The sequence below is a fragment of the Mobula hypostoma genome, chromosome 2 (genome assembly GCF_963921235.1).
Source record: "Mobula hypostoma chromosome 2, sMobHyp1.1, whole genome shotgun sequence".
NCBI lineage: Eukaryota > Metazoa > Chordata > Chondrichthyes > Myliobatiformes > Myliobatidae > Mobula > Mobula hypostoma.
Genome location: NC_086098.1, coordinates 79,840,662 through 79,857,071, shown reverse-complemented (window position 1 = coordinate 79,857,071; position 16,410 = coordinate 79,840,662). Strand labels below are relative to the sequence as shown.

The following is a 16,410-nucleotide window of genomic DNA, read 5'->3' as shown; positions in this document are numbered from 1 at the left end:
CAGGTCCTCCGGTTTTCTCCCACGATCGAAAGACATACCACGGAGGCTGATTGGTCACTGTAGATTGTTCCGTGATGAGGTTAATCGGGTTTATTGGGGGTTGCTCGGGCGGCATGGCTCAAAGGGCCAGAAGGGCCTCCTACTAAATAAATAAACAAAGCACTATTCACACTGGATCTTGAAACCATAGCAATACAGTATTTAAATACTGCCTTACAACAGATGAACACCAAACAATCCCAAATCATTAAAATCCTGAATTTAACACCAATAATCAAGACATCACAAGTGTCAAATATAAAACGCAGTGGGGTTTCCATTTCTAAGAATTAGTTAAAAAGGAAACGTAGTTATTTAGTTTGAATTAAATCAGAACAAGACGAATTTATATAATATTTCATGCAGACAAGTTGCATGCAGGCAAGGCAGAAAAGGCCACTCAAAGAGAACAGTTTTCTTCATTATTTGTAACATGCAAAAGAAAGAGAGATGCAAGTACCTGTTGTTCGGGTTTCTTAGTCTCGGTGGGACGGGACAGAAATTGTGTTGGAGAAAATGTGCCCGATCTGGGAGTGGGTGATGATGGTGGAGGGGGTTTTACAGGATCAGGCAGCGGTGTTTGAGTGCTGGGGTTAGAGAAATGTCCTGCAGATTGAGCTGAAGTATTAACAGTGCCATTGAATTTAGCAAGAGGGGAAGGCTGGCGAGAAAGCTGCTGTGGAATAGGGGGTTTCGGTGAGCAAGAGTAATGCAAGGCAGTGGAATAGGAGCCAGGCTTCAACAGAGACAAATGAGGAGAGGTCTGGTTTCGTGTGGGTGAAGTTGTAGAAGGATTAATATTTGAAGGAGTGGGCTTATTGGAAACAGAAGAGGAGGAAGAGAACAAATTCACCAGAGTAGATGAAGAAGATGAGGGTGGAGAAGGTGCTGTAGACTGTTCTAAGGTGGGGAGAGTATTGAAGGGGCTGGTAGAAACAGAAACTGAAGAACTTGTTGTACTCAGTGAAAGACGGTCAAACTTTCCAAGGCAGTAATTCAAGTTTGAGATTCGAGAGGTGGGAGGAGTCCTGAGAGACCTCCTAGAGGGCAGAGGGCATTCCTGTTCCTGTCGAATGGGAGGTCGGGGTGACAAAGAAGGTACTGGGCCAGGAGAAATAACTCTATGGATTGGGGAGGGAGAGTGGGGTGAAATAGGGGGCTTTGAGTCATGACACAATGAGGATAGCATGGGAGTCGAGTTGGCTGACTTCAAGGGACCAGCTTTGTGCTTTGCAGAAGGGCGAGGTGGTGGGGTCTGAGCTCTCTCTCTTGAACTATTTCGAGACTTTTTAGATAAAGGCGTAGAAGAGGAATGGAAGGAAGATGCTGCCAGCTTTGGGAACAGCGGAGAGGCAGGGGACCTTGGCAAGACTGAAGAAACATTTTCGGCCTTTCTGGAGGAGACCTGGAAGGAAGCCCCTGGCATCGGAGAAAATGTCCTGGCTCTTTGACAGGGAGGAGATGCATGTGAAGTTTGAGAAGTTGGAGATTTGACGGAAGATCCAGAGCCAATGGTGTGGACAGATGTGTTGGAGGAAACTATTGTCGATTGCCCTGAGGATTCTGATGATACTGGAGTTAGCTTTCCAGATCTTAAAATTGAAGTTAGCAATGACAACTGGGTTGGAGGAGAGGACACCTCACTGGATTTTGCAGAATTCGTGTGCAGACAAGAAGAGTCAGCCATTCTGGAACAGTGACAAGATGGCAACGGAGAGATGGGAGTAAGGAAATTCTGGCTGGAAGAACAAGGTGAATGTTGAACACATGTTGAGGAATCCACAGTGGACCTTGAAGAGGGCAGGGATGAAGATGACCAGACTGGAGATGAATGCAAATCACTGCAGCTCATAAAGTCTGGTAGGGATAGAGGGTAGGGAAGAGAAGCCGCTTTAGAGATCGTAACAGAGGGGTTGAAATGGGAGAGGGACTTGGTATGAAGTGCTGAAGGTAAAGAGCTAGAAGATAAAAGGGAATTCTCAGTGGTGGACAAGAAACTGGACCGGGGCAAACTAGAAGATTTCTTGTCTGTGTTTTGATTGGAAACAAAATGAAGTGCAGATTTATTCAATGCAGGTGGAAGGCAAGCGTGTCTCTTGTCAGTGGGAATGCTATCTCCATTCTGAATTGTGGACGTTAGTAGATGGATATCGGCACAATGAGGAGAACAAGACTGTAAAGAGTGAGAAAAAGAAAGAAAATAAGTTACAGAAGCAATAATGATAAAAAAAAGTACGCATATAAGGCCATAAGATATAGGAGCAGAATTAGGCCAATTGAGTCTGCTCTGCCATTCCATCATGGCTGATTTATTATCCCCCTCAATCCTATTCTCCTGCCTTTTCCCCATAACCTTTGATGCCATGACTAATCAAGAACCTATCAATCACCGCTGTAAATATACTCAATAACCTTGTCTCCACAGCCGTCTGTGACAAGGAATTCCACAGATTCACCACCAACTGGCTAAAGAAATTCCTCCTCATCTCTGTTCTAAATGGATATCCCTCTATTCTGAGGCTGTGCCACTGGTCCTGGACTCACCCACTGTAGGAAACATCCTCACCCTAACCATCTGTGTAGGCCTTTCAATATTCAGTAGGCTTCTATGAGATCCAGTGAGCTCAAACTTCAGCAAGTACAGGCCCAGAGCCAACAAACATTCCTCTTACGTCATTCTCAGGATCATTTCCGTGTACCTTCTCTGGACCCTCTCCAATGCCAGCGCATCTTTTGCTTAGATAAGGGGCCCAAAACTGTTCACAATACTCCATGTGCAGTCAGACCAATGCCTTATAAACCTTCAGCATCTCATCCTCGCTCTTGTATTCTAATCCTCTCGAAATGAATAATAACTTTGCATTTGCTTTCCTTACCACTCACTCAAACTGCGAGTTACCCTTTAGGGACTCTTGCACAAGAACTCCAAAGTTCCTTTGCATCTCTGATTTTTTTTTTATTTTCTCTGCATTAGAAAATAATCCACACTTTTATTCCTTCTACAAAGTGCATGACCATACACTTCCCTACACTACATTCCATCTGTCACCTCTTTCCCCATTCTCCCAATCTGTCCAAGTCCTTCTGCAGACTCCATGCCTCCTCAATTCTACCAGCCACTCCTCCTGTCGTTATATTGTCTGCAAACCTGGCCACAAAGCCATCAATCCCATCATCCAAATGGTGACAAGAAGTGGTCCCAATACTGAGCCCTATATACTCTATATAACCAAATACATTTCCACTCAGCGATCTCTTTTCAAAATGCCAGCTTTCTTTTCATAAGCCCATAAGACAGGAGCAGAATTAGGCCATTCGGTCCATTAAGTCTCCTTCACCATTCCATCATGGCTGATTTTTTAAATCGCTCTCAACCCCATTTACCTGCCTTCTCCCGTAACCCTTGACATCCTTATTAATTAAGAACCTATCAAACTCCACTTTAGATAGACCCAATGTCTTGGCCTCCACTGCCATCTATGGTAATGAATTCCACAGATAGGCCATCTTCTGGCTAAAGGTATTCCTCTTCATCACTGTTCTAAAAGGAATATCCTATTCTGAGGCTCTGTCCTCTCGTCCTCGATTCTTCCACAATTGGAAACATCATTTTCACGTCCACTCTATCTCGGCCTTTCAATATTGGGTAAGTTTCAATGAGATCACCCCGTCATTCTTCTAACCTCCAGTGAGTACAGGCTCAGAGGTATTAAATGTTCCTCACACATTAACCCTTTCATTCCTGGAGTCATTCTCATAAGCCTCCTCTGGACCCTTGGCAATGCCAGCACATCATTTCTTAGATAAGGGGCCCAAAGCTGCTCGCCATATTCCAAGTTTGGTCTGACCAATTTCCCTAACTGCCTCTTACTTACAATTCTCTGCAAGTTCAAAACAGGGCTCGTTAATGCTGTGTGCATTTCCTAAGCAAGCTCAATTACTGCACTGTTTGAAGGTGATTAATGGTGCATTGATCCACCATTTCCAGTTAAACTCCTCCAACACTGCATTCCAAAGACAAATACTGCACACCAGGGGTGCCAGATTACTTGTGCTTGGGGGTCTTTTTACAGGCATGAGTAAAAAATGAGTGTGAAATTGTTGGCAGAATTTCTAAGGGTAAGCAGTGGAAAGAGTGAGCAGTTTCATATTCCTGCATGTCAGCATCACTGAAGATCTATCCTGGTCACAGCACATCAATGCAGTTACGGAGAGGGCATGACAGCGGCTATATTTCATCAGGAGTCTGAGGAGATTTGGAATGTCACCAAAGACATGAGCAAAATTCTACAAATGTACCGTGGAGAGCGTTCTAGCTGGTCGCCTCACCATCTGGTATGGAGTGACCCACTGCGCAGGATCGGAAAAGGGTGCAGAGGATTGTAAACTCAGCCAAAAGAATCATGTCCTCCCTACCACTGAATACATTTTCAAAAGGAGGTGTCTCAAGGTGGCATCCATCATTAAAGACTCCCGCCACCCAGGACATACCCTGTTCTCATTGTTGCTATCAGAGATGGGCTACAGGAGCCAGACTCAACATTTTAGGAACAGCTTCTTTCCCCCTGCTATCAGATATCTGATCAGACGATGAACCCATGAACACAGTCTCACTACTCTTGCTCTCTTTTTGCACTACTTACTTAATGTGAGCTTTATACGTTTTTTCATATTTCTTATTGTAATTTATAATATATTTTCTTAATTGCACTGTGCTTCTGCCACAAACCAACACATTTCACAGCATATGATGATAAATCTGATCTTGATGATGTATCTACCGGTTCATGAAGGGTGTTGGACACGCAGTGACATCAAACAATTTCCAAAACCATATTAGACGTAACTTGCAACCAGTGCCACAAGAAATCATACAAGCCCCATGAGAAATCAAATCACTCAGCAATTTTTGTCTCACTAGTTTTCACTGATACACCATAGCAAGTAACCTAACGAATGCATCATGGCTTGGAATGGCAACTGCTCTGCCCATGACCATAAGAAACGGCAGAGAGCTGTGGACACAGCCCAGCACCATGGAAACCTACCACCCCTCCATGGACTCTGTCTACACTTCTCACTACATTGGTAAAGCAGCCAACATAATCAAAGACCCCATCCCCCTCAGATATTCGCTCTTCTTCCCTCTTCAACAAGCAGAAGATACAAGAGCCTGAAAGTACATACAACCAGGCCCAAGGACAGCTTCTACCCTGTTACTATAAGACTATTGAATGGATCTCTTGTACAATAAGTCTACTTTATTATTGCCTTGCACCTTATTGTTGACGTTTCAGCCTGGAGCCTTCTTCAGGACTGAAGGGTCTCGGCCTGAAACGTCAACAGTTTATTCCCGTCTATTGGTTCTACCTGACCTGCTAATTTCCTCCATCATTTTGTGTGTGTTACTCCAGATTTCCAGCATCTGCTGAATCTCTTGTGTCAATAAAAGGTTTCCTGTTGATTCACCAGTTTGGATGCCATTCTAGAATGAAGCAACCCAACACCAGATTCTCTTGAAAAGATTTGCACAGACCGAGAGAATAAAAGAACATTTTACTTGCCTGAAAGAGTGATTCTTGCTCATCACCATCCAGCTTCTGCTCAGCATCTCGTAAGAAAGGGACCTTTGTTTTATCTTCAACAACATTTGGATGAACAAAACTGCCTTTGTCATCAGCGAAAGGATTCGGAGTCAAACTTGACAAAGGCACTGTCGTGGCTGAGAGGTCTACTCCATCTCCTTGAGAGAAACAATCACTGTCACTTCCATCTGAGTCTGTTAGTAAGACAAACTCGGCCTTGAAAATCCCCTGGATCTGTGAAGTCTCTTCAGCAGGCCCAAACTTTCCTTCATTATTCAACCAGCTTCGGTTTGACGCTCCTTCTACAACGCCGTCTTCCACTCTAAAACTTCCGGACTGTTCTTCTTCAGCAATATACAAGGGCTGCAAGGAAGGTTTTCAAAAGGTCAGTTACCATCAACAATTAATTATACAATTAGAGCACCATGGTGGGGTAGCGGTTAGTGCGACGCTGTTACAGCTCAGTGTGTTCTGGAGTTTTGAGGTCTGTCTATATTGAGTTTGTACATTCACCCCATGATCATGTGGGGTTTCCTCCAATGCTTCTGTTATTAGGATACTTAGAGAAGGAGAGTGGGAGCATTATTAAATCCGATGGGTGAGACAGCATAAACACAAGAGAATCTGCAGATGCTGGAAATCCAGAGCAACACACATAAGATGCTAGAGGAACTTAGCAAGTCAGGAAGCAACTACAGAGAGGAATAAACAGCCAATGTTTCAGATCAAGACCCTTCATCTGTACTGGAAACAAAGGGGGAAGATTCCAGAATAAGAAGATTGAGGGAGGGGAAGGAGGACAAGCTAGAAGGAAGGGGATGAAGTTGGAAGCTGTGAGGAGGTTGATGGAAAAGGCAAAGGCTGAAGAAGAAGCAATCTGATAGGAGCCGAGTGGACCATAGGAGAAAGAGAAGGAGGAGGGGTGCCAGGGGTGATGATAAGCAGGTAAGGATATGAGGTGAGAGGCCAGAGTAGGGAATTGAAAAAGAGGGAAGGGAGGGGAAAAATAACCCCCTATCCAATCAGTGCCAAATGTCAATGCATGGTCACATATACCCACACTGGACCCCTCCTGTACCTCCCCTTTGATGGTAGTAATGACCAGAGGCCATGTCCTGGTTGTTGAGGGTGCTTAGTGATGGACATAGCCACTTGAAGGTGTCCTCAAAGGCGGGGAGTGTTGTACCCTTGAGGCTGAGTCTACAGACTCCTGCAGACTTGTAGGCAGAGGTGAAACAGACAACCTCCTAGCTGGTTGTATTAACAAGATGTCTTGAAAATTGTTCCCTGACAGATGATATCTGGATGGAATTGGAAATGTAGTCTTTCAGGAGGATGGCCACAAGGTAAAATATCCTAGTTTAAATGTCTTTAATCGAAGTGTCATTATTCAAGATGTCATTTCCAGTACACAAGTGTAAAGGAGAACAAAATAATTGTTACTCCAGATCTGATGTAGCCAAAAACTGTAATAAAATAAAGAAGACAATAATAAAAATGGGATAAATATAAATGCATGATAGCTTATATACATAGACCGATCGTATATCCATAAAGTAACACTGGGCAGCACATAAGGTGATTGACGGGAAGTGATAAAGCAGTGGTGGTGGGGGCTGTGGAGAGATGAGTTAGCAGGTGAAGGTGTTGATCAGCCTTACTGCTTTAAAAGTAACTGTTTTTGAGTCTGGCAGTCCTGGAATGGAGGCTATGTAACTCCTCCCTGACGCGAGTGGAACAAACAGTCCATGAGCAGGGTGGGAAGGATCCTTCATGATGTTACTGGCCCTGCCCTGGCACCTTTCTGTGTCTTTGATGGTGGGCAGGATAGTTCCAATGATGGATCATCAGAGTGTGCCAGCCCTGGGAATATTTAGGCCGATATTCCAGTGTGTGGACATATGTTATATTTAGCTGTTATAGTTTGGAAATGGAATCTGACTCACTTACACTTACAGCTGATCACATGAATGGACCATTTTTAAATAGGAATGGCTTCCAAGAAGTGAAGGGTTTGCAGACTTTTTTTTTGAAGAGATTAGCTTTGTTTGTTACATGTACATCAAAGCATCGAAACATGGTAAAATGGATCATTTGTGTCAATGACCAACACAGTCAGGGGATTGTGCTAGAGACAGCCTGTATATGTCACTATGCTACTGGTGCCAACAAAGCATGCCCACAACTCACTAACCCTAATCTTAATCCTAACATCTTTCAAAAGTGGTGCACCCAGAGGAAACCCATGCAGTCATAGGAAGAACTCCTTACAAATCTTCGAAACATCTTCTCAAGACAATGTCTCAGAAATGCTCCATCCATCATCAAGGATTCCATCACCCAGGACGTACCCTCTCCTCACTGCTTCCATCGAGGAGGCGATACAGGAGACTTAAGACACACACTTTGCATTTCAGCAAAAACTTCTTCCTCTCCGCCATCAGATTTCTGAATGGACAATGAACCCATGTATACTACTTCGCTCAACACACATCAAAGTTGCTGGTGAATGCAGCAGGCCAGGCAGCATCTCTAGGAAGAGGTACAGTCGACGTTTCAGGCCAAGACCCTTCGTCAGGTCTCGGCCCGAAACATCGACTGAACCTCTTCCTAGAGATGCTGCCTGGCCTGCTGCGTTCACCAGCAACTTTGATGTGTGTTGCTTGAATTTCCAACATCTACAGAATTCCTGTTGTATACTACTTCGCTATTGGTTTCTTTTTTAGCTCCCTTTTTGCATGTATTTAATTCAATTATATGTATGTGTGTGTGGAGTGTGTGTGGAGTGTGTATGGATTGTGTATAGAGTGTGTGCAGAGTGTGGGGAGAGTGTGGAGAGTGTGGAGAGTGTGGAGAGTGTGGAGAGTGTGGAGAGTGTGGAGAGTGTGGAGTGTGTGTGGAGTGTGTGTGGAGAGTGTGGAGAGTGTGGAGAGTGTGTGTGGAGTGTGTGGAGAGTGTGTGGAGAGTGTGGAGAGTGTGGAGTGTGTGGAGAGTGTGGAGAGTGCGGAGAGTGTGGAGAGTGTGGAGAGTGTGGAGTGTGTGTGGAGAGTGTGGAGTGTGTGGAGAGTGTGGAGAGTGTGGAGTGTGCGGAGTGTGGGGAGAGTGTGGAGAGTGTGGAGAGTGTGGAGAGTGTGGAGAGTGTGGAGAGTGTGGAGAAAATGTGTGGAAAAATGAAAATATGAAAAATCTGAATATTGGAAAAATGAAAAAATATTGGAAAATATGGAATTTGAATATGAAAATGAAAAATTGAATATGAAAATGAATCTGGAAAATCTGGAAATATGAAAAATGAATGGAAAATATGAAAAATATGAAAATATCTGAATATATGAAAATATTGAAAAATTCTGAAAATATGAAAAATGAAAATTATGAATAAATGAAAATGATGAAATATATGAAAAATGAAAATGAAAAATGAAAAATCTGGAAAATTGAAAATATGAAAATATGAAAATATGAAAATATGAAAATCTGAAAAATATGAAAATATGAAATATAAATTGAAAATTGAAAAATATGAATAATGAAAAATATGAAAAATGAAAATCTGAATATATGAAAATCTGAATATATGAAAAATATGAAAAATCTGAAAATATGAAAAATATGAATATATGAAAAATGAAATATATATGAAAAATATGAAAAATAAAATATATAAAAAAAATGAAATATATGAATATCTGAAAATCTGAATATATGAAAATATATGAAAAATGTGAAAATATGAAAAATATGAAAATATGAAAATCTGAAATATGAAAATATGAAATCTGAAAAATATGAAAATATATGAAAATATGAAAATAATGGAATATATGAAAATTGAATATATGGAAAATATGAAAATATGAATTTGAAATATGAAAATGGAAATGAATGAAAATCTGGAATATATGAAAATATGATGAAAATATGAAAATATGAAAAATAAATTGAAAAATATGAAAATATGAAAATATGAAAATGAAATAAATATGGAAATATGAAAATGTATTGAAAAATTATATAAAATGAAAATATGAAAATATGAAATGAAAAATAATAAAATGAAAATATGAATTGAATATTGAAAAATGAAAATATGAAAATGAAAATGTGAAAATGAAAATATGAAATTGAAAAATATGAAAAATATGAAAAATCTGAATATATGAAAAATGTGAAAATATGAAATATGAAAATATGAAATGAAAATATATGGAAAATATGAAAAATGTGGAATATATGAAAAATGAAAAATGAAAATCTGAAATATGAAATATGAAATATGAAAATATGAAAATATGCTGAAAAATTGGAAAATTGAAAAATGAAAATATGAAAAATATGAAATCTGAATCTGAAAAATCTGAAAAATATGAAAATTGAAAATATATGAAAATATGAAAAATGAAAATATGAAAAATGAAAATCTGAATATATGAAAAATGGAAAATGAAAAATGTGAATATATGAAAATATGAAAATATGAAATATATGAAAAATGAAAATATGAAATATATGAAAAATGAAATTGAAAATATGAAAATATGAAAATATGAAAAATGAAATATGAAAATTGAAATATGAAAAATGAAAAATCTGGAAAATATGAAAATATGAATATATGAAAAATATGAAAATATGAAAATATGAAAATCTGGAAATTGTGAAAATATGAAAAATGAAAAATAATGAAATATGAAAATGAAAATATGAAAAATGAAAATATGAAAATGTGAAAATATGAAAATATGAAAATATATGAAAAATCTGAATATAAATTGAAAAATATGAAAATATGAAAAATAAAATCTGAAAAATATGAAAATATGAAAAATATGAAAAAATATGAAAATATGAAAAATATGGAAAATCTGAAAAATATGAAAATCTGAAAATCTGAAAATATGAAAATATGAAAATCTGAATTGAAATATGAAATATGGAAAATAAAGTGAAAAATGTGAAATATGAAAAATAAAAATATGAAAAATGAAATTTGAAAATGGAAAATATGAAAAATGATGAAAATATGAAAATGTGAAAATATGAAAAATATGAAAATCTGGAAAATATGAAAAATATATAAAAATATGAATATATGAAAATATGAAAAATGAAATATATGAAAAATATGAAAAATCTGAAAGTGAAATGAAAATATGAAAAATATGAAATATATGAAAATATGAAAATGAATATATGAAAATCTGAAAATGAAAATATGAAAAATGAAAAATATGAAAAATATGAAAATCTGAAAATATGAAAAATATATGAATATATGAAAATATGTGAATATATGAAAATATATGAAAATGAATAGTGAAAATATGAAATATGAAAATTGAAAATATGAATATATGATGAAATATGAAAAATATTGGAATATAATGAAAATATGAAAAATATGAAATATATGAAAATATGAAAATATGAATATATGAAAATATGAAAATATGAAAATGTGAAAATATTGAAATATCTGAAAATGAAAATATGAAAAATGTGAATATATGAATGAATGAAAATATGAAATATATGAAATTGAATATGAAAATATGAAAAATATGAAAAATATGAAAATATGAAAAATATATGAAAAAAAATGGAATCTGAAAATCTGAAATATAATGAAAAATATGAAAATCTGAAAATGAATATGAAAAATGAAAAATGAAATTGAAAATGAAAATTGAAAATTGATGAATCTGAATATATTGAAAATATGAAAAATCTGAAAATCTGAAAATGAATGAATATATGAAAAATGAAATGAATATATGAAAAATGTGGAAAATATGAATATATGAAAAATGAAAATCTGAAAAATTGAAAATATGAAAATGAAAAATTGAAAAATATGAAAAATGTGGAAAATATGAAAATAGAAAATCTGGAAAATGAATAGTATGAAAATGAAAAATCTGGAAAATTGAAAATCTGAAAATATGAAATATGAATATATGAAAAATATGAAAAATATGAAAAAAAATATGAAAATCTGGAAAATCTGAAAAATATGAAAAATTCTGAATATATGAAAATTGAAAATATGGAAAATCTGAAAATATTGAAAAATGTGGAATCTGAAAAATATGAAAATCTGAAAATTGAAAGTCTGAAAAATGTGGAATATGAAAAATCTGAATATCTGAAATATGGAATATGGAAAATTTTGGAAAATCTGAAAAATATGAAATATGAAAAATATGAAAAATGATATGGAAATTCTGGAAAATATGAAAATATGAAAATATGAAAAATGAAAAATGAAAAATATGGAAAATATGAAAAATGAAATATGGAAAATATGAAAAATGTGAAAATATGAAAATATGGAATGAAAAATGAATATCTGGAAAATCTGAAAATATATGAAAAAAATATGAAAATATGAATATATGAAAATCGAAATGTGAAAATATGAAATCTGAAATATGAAAAATGAAATATCTGAAAATATGAAAAATGAAAATCTGGAAATATGAAAAATGAAAAATGAAAAATGAAAAATATAAAATGAATATATGAAAATCTGGAATATCTGAAAATATGTGGAAATATGAAATATGTGAAAATCTGAAATGAATGAAATGAAAATCTGGAATTGAAATATATGAATATATGAAAATCTGAAATATATGAAATATATGAAAAATGAAAAATGAAATATATGAAAAATATGAAAATGTGAAAATATGAAAAATATGAAAAATATGAAAATATGAAATATCTGAAAAATGAAAAATCTGAAATATCTGAAATATATGAAATATATATCTGAAAATATATGGAATATATATGAAAAATTGAATATATGAAAATGAATATTGAATATATGAAAAATATGAAAATCTGGAAAAATGAATATATGAAATATAATGAAAATCTGAAAATATGAAAAATATGAAAATATGAAAATATGAAAATATGAAAAATTGAAAATATGAAAAATCTGGAAAATATCTGGAAAATTGAAAATCTGAAAAATATGAAAATCTGGAAAATATATGAAAATTTATGAATATCTGAAAATATGTGGAAAATTGAAAAATATGAAAATATGAAAATATGAAAATCTGGAAAATCTGGAAATTGAAAATTGAAAAATGATATGAGATATGAAAAATATGAAAATGAAAATCTGAAAAATTGAAAATATCTGGAAAATATGAAAAATTTGAAATTGAAAAATCTGAAAAATATGAAAATATGGAATGTAAATATGAAAAATGTGAAATATCTGAAAATATGAAAAATGTGAAAATCTGAATATATGAAAATATGAAAAATATGGAAATGTGAAAAATGAAAATATGAAAAATTGAAATATATGAAAATATGAATGAATATGGAATATTGAAAATATGAAAAATATGAAAAATGAAAAATATGGAAAATCTGAAAAATATGAAAAATGAAAAATGAAAATATGAAATAATGAAAATATGGAAAAGTGAAAATATGGAAAAATGAAAATTGAAAATATGAAAAATGTGAATTATGAAAAATGAAAAATATGAAAATATGAAAATATGAAAAATGAAAATATGAAAAATGAAAAATATGAAAAATCTGAATTGTGAATATATGAAAAGATGTGGAAAATATGAAATATTGAATATATGGAAAATCTGAAAATCTGAAAATTTGAATATATGAAAAATTTGGAAAATTATGAAAATCTGAAAAATATGAAATTCTGAAAATATGAAAATCTGGAAAATTGAAAATGTGAAATATGAAAAATGTGAAAAATGAAAATCTGAATATCTGAAAATATGAAAATATGAAAATCTGAAAATATGAAAATGAAAAATGAAAATATGAAATATATGAAATATGTGGAAAATCTGAAAATCTGAAAAGTTTGGAAAATCTGAAAATGAATATCTGAAAAAATTAAATGAAAAATTCTGAAACTGAAATATCTGGAATATATGGAAAATCTGAAAAATGATCTGGAATATCTGGAAAATCTGGAATATATTGAAAATATGAAAATATGAAAATCTGAAAAATGATCTGGAATATTGATGAAAATGAAATGAAAAATCTGAAATATGAAATATGGAAAATCTGAAATATATGAAAATGAAAAATTGGAAAATTGAAAAATCTGAAAATATGAAATATATGAAAATATGAAAATATGAAAATGGAATTTGAAAATCTGGATATGAAAAATGAAATATGTGAATATCTGAAAATATGAAATATCTGAAATAAAATATGAAAATCTGAAATATATGAAAATCTGAATATATGAATGAAAATATGAAAATTTGAAAATCTGGAAAATCTGAAAAATATGAAAAATGAAATAATATGAAAATATGAAAAATGAAAAATATGAATATATCTGAAAATATGAAAATATTGAAAATATGAAAAATGAATATATGAAAATTTTGAATGTTGAAAATATGAATAATATATGAAAATATGAAAATGAAAATTGAAAAATCTGAAATTGAAAATCTGAAAATATGAAAATATGAAAATATCTGAAAATATGAAAAATGAAAATGGAAATATGAAAAATATGAAAATGGAAAATTGAATATGAAATTGAAAAATTGAAAAATTGAAAATATGAAATTGAAAATATGAATATATGAATGTGTGGAAAATTGAATTGAAAATTGGAATTGAAATATGAAATGAAATGGAAAATTCTGAAAAATATGAATCTGAAAATAAATGAAAATGGAAAATCTGAAAATATGTGGAATATGAAAAAATCGAATATCTGGAAATCTGGAAAATTGAAAAATGAAATAATGGAATATCTGGAAAAATATGAAAATCTGGAAATTCTGGAAAATATTGAAAATGAAATATATGAAATATGGAAAATTGAAAAATCTGAAAATCTGAAAAATGAAAATCTGAAATATATGAAAATTTTGAATATATGAAAAATGTGGAAAATATGAATATATCTGGAAAAATCTGGAAAATCTGAAAATATGAAATATATGAAAATATGAAAATATCTGGAAATTATGAAAATTATGAAAAATATGAAATATGTGAAATATGAATATCTGGAAAATCTGGAATTATCTGGAAAATATAATGAAAAATGTGGAAAATCTGAAATATATGAAAACTGAATATGAAAATGTGAAAATCTGAATATATCTGAAAAATGAAAAATATGAAATTGGAATATCTGAAAAATTGGAAAATTGGAAAATATGAAAAATATGAATATGAAATTCCTGGAATTGAAAAGCTCTGAATATATGGAAAATCTGAAAAATCTGAAATATAAAAATATGGAATATCTGAAAATATGAAATATGAAAAATATGAAAATATGAAATATCTGAAATATATGAAATATATGAAAATCTGAATATATGAAAAATGAAATATGAAAATATGAAAATGAAAAATCTGGAATATATGAATGAAAAATGTGAAAAATTTGAAAAATGTGAAAAATGAAATATATTGAAAATATATGAAAATATGTGAAAATATGAAAATCTGAAAAATGAAAATATGAAAAATATGTGAAAATATGAAAAATATGAAAAATATGAAAATATGAAAGTAATATATGAAAATCGAATATGTGAATAATCGAAAAATATTATGATGAAATTCTGAAAAATCTGAAAATATGAAAATTGAAAAATATGAAAATATGAAAATATGAATATATGAATATATGAAAAATGATGAAAATATATATGAAAAATATGAAAATATGAAAAATATGAATATATGAATATTGAAAATATGAAAAATGAAAAATGGAAAATATATGAAAATATTGAATATATGAAATATGAAAATATGAAAAATGTGAATATCTGAATATATGAAAAATGAAATGAAAAATGAAATATGTGAAAAATGAAAAATGTGGAATAATCTGAAAAATGTGAAAATATGTGGAAATTTGGAATATATGAAAAATGAAAAATGAAAATATATGAAAAATGAAAATGAATATATGAAAAATCTGAAAAATATGAAAATCTGAAAATTGAATATTGAAAAATCTGGAAAAAATTGAAAAATCTGAATATATGAAAAATGTGAATCTGGAATTCTGGAAAATATATGGAAAATCTGAAAAATATGAAATATGGAAAATATGAAAATATGAAAAATATGAAAATTGAACAATCTGGAAAATATGAAATATGTGAAAATTGCTGAAAATATGAAAATATGTGAAAAATATGAAATATGAAAAATATGAATATATGAAAATATGAAAATTCTGAAAATTGGAATATATGAAAAATATGAATACGATGAAAATCTGGAAAAATATAAAATATATGAAAATATGAAAAATATGAAATGAATTGAATGATATGAATATATGAAAAATATGGAAAATAATATGAAAATATGAAATATGAAAAATATGAAATATATGAAAATATGAAAAATGTGAAAATATGAAAAATATGAATATCTGGATCTGAAAAATAATAATTGAAAATATGAAAAATGAATATATGGAAAATATGAATATATAGAAATATGAATGTGAAAATATGAATATGAAAAATCTGAATATATGAAAATCTGGAAATAATATGAAAAATATGAAAAATGAAAATCTGGAATATATGAAAAATGAAATATGAAAAATCGGAAAATATGAAAATTGAAATATGAAAATATGAAATATATCTGGAAAATCTGAAAAATATGAAAATATGGAAAATTGAAAATATGAAATATATGAATATGGAAAATATGAAAATATGGAATAAAATCTGAAATATGAAAAATATGAAAATATGGAATATATGAAAAA

The 16,410-nt window shown here is 31.9% G+C and overlaps 1 protein-coding gene across 11 annotated transcripts in view; it reads right to left on the bottom strand.

The window, feature by feature from the left end:
• Nucleotides 1–16,410, bottom strand: part of mlip (muscular LMNA-interacting protein) — a 218,853-nt gene that overhangs the window by 66,952 nt on the left and 135,491 nt on the right. For all 11 annotated transcript variants that reach the window (XM_063039197.1, XM_063039204.1, XM_063039222.1 and 8 more), the window contains 2 exons: nt 5,604–5,987; nt 500–2,212 (listed from right to left, as the gene is read on the bottom strand). In XM_063039197.1, coding sequence (XP_062895267.1) covers nt 500–2,212; nt 5,604–5,987 — 2,097 coding nt within the window. The remainder of the gene's footprint in view (nt 1–499; nt 2,213–5,603; nt 5,988–16,410) is intronic.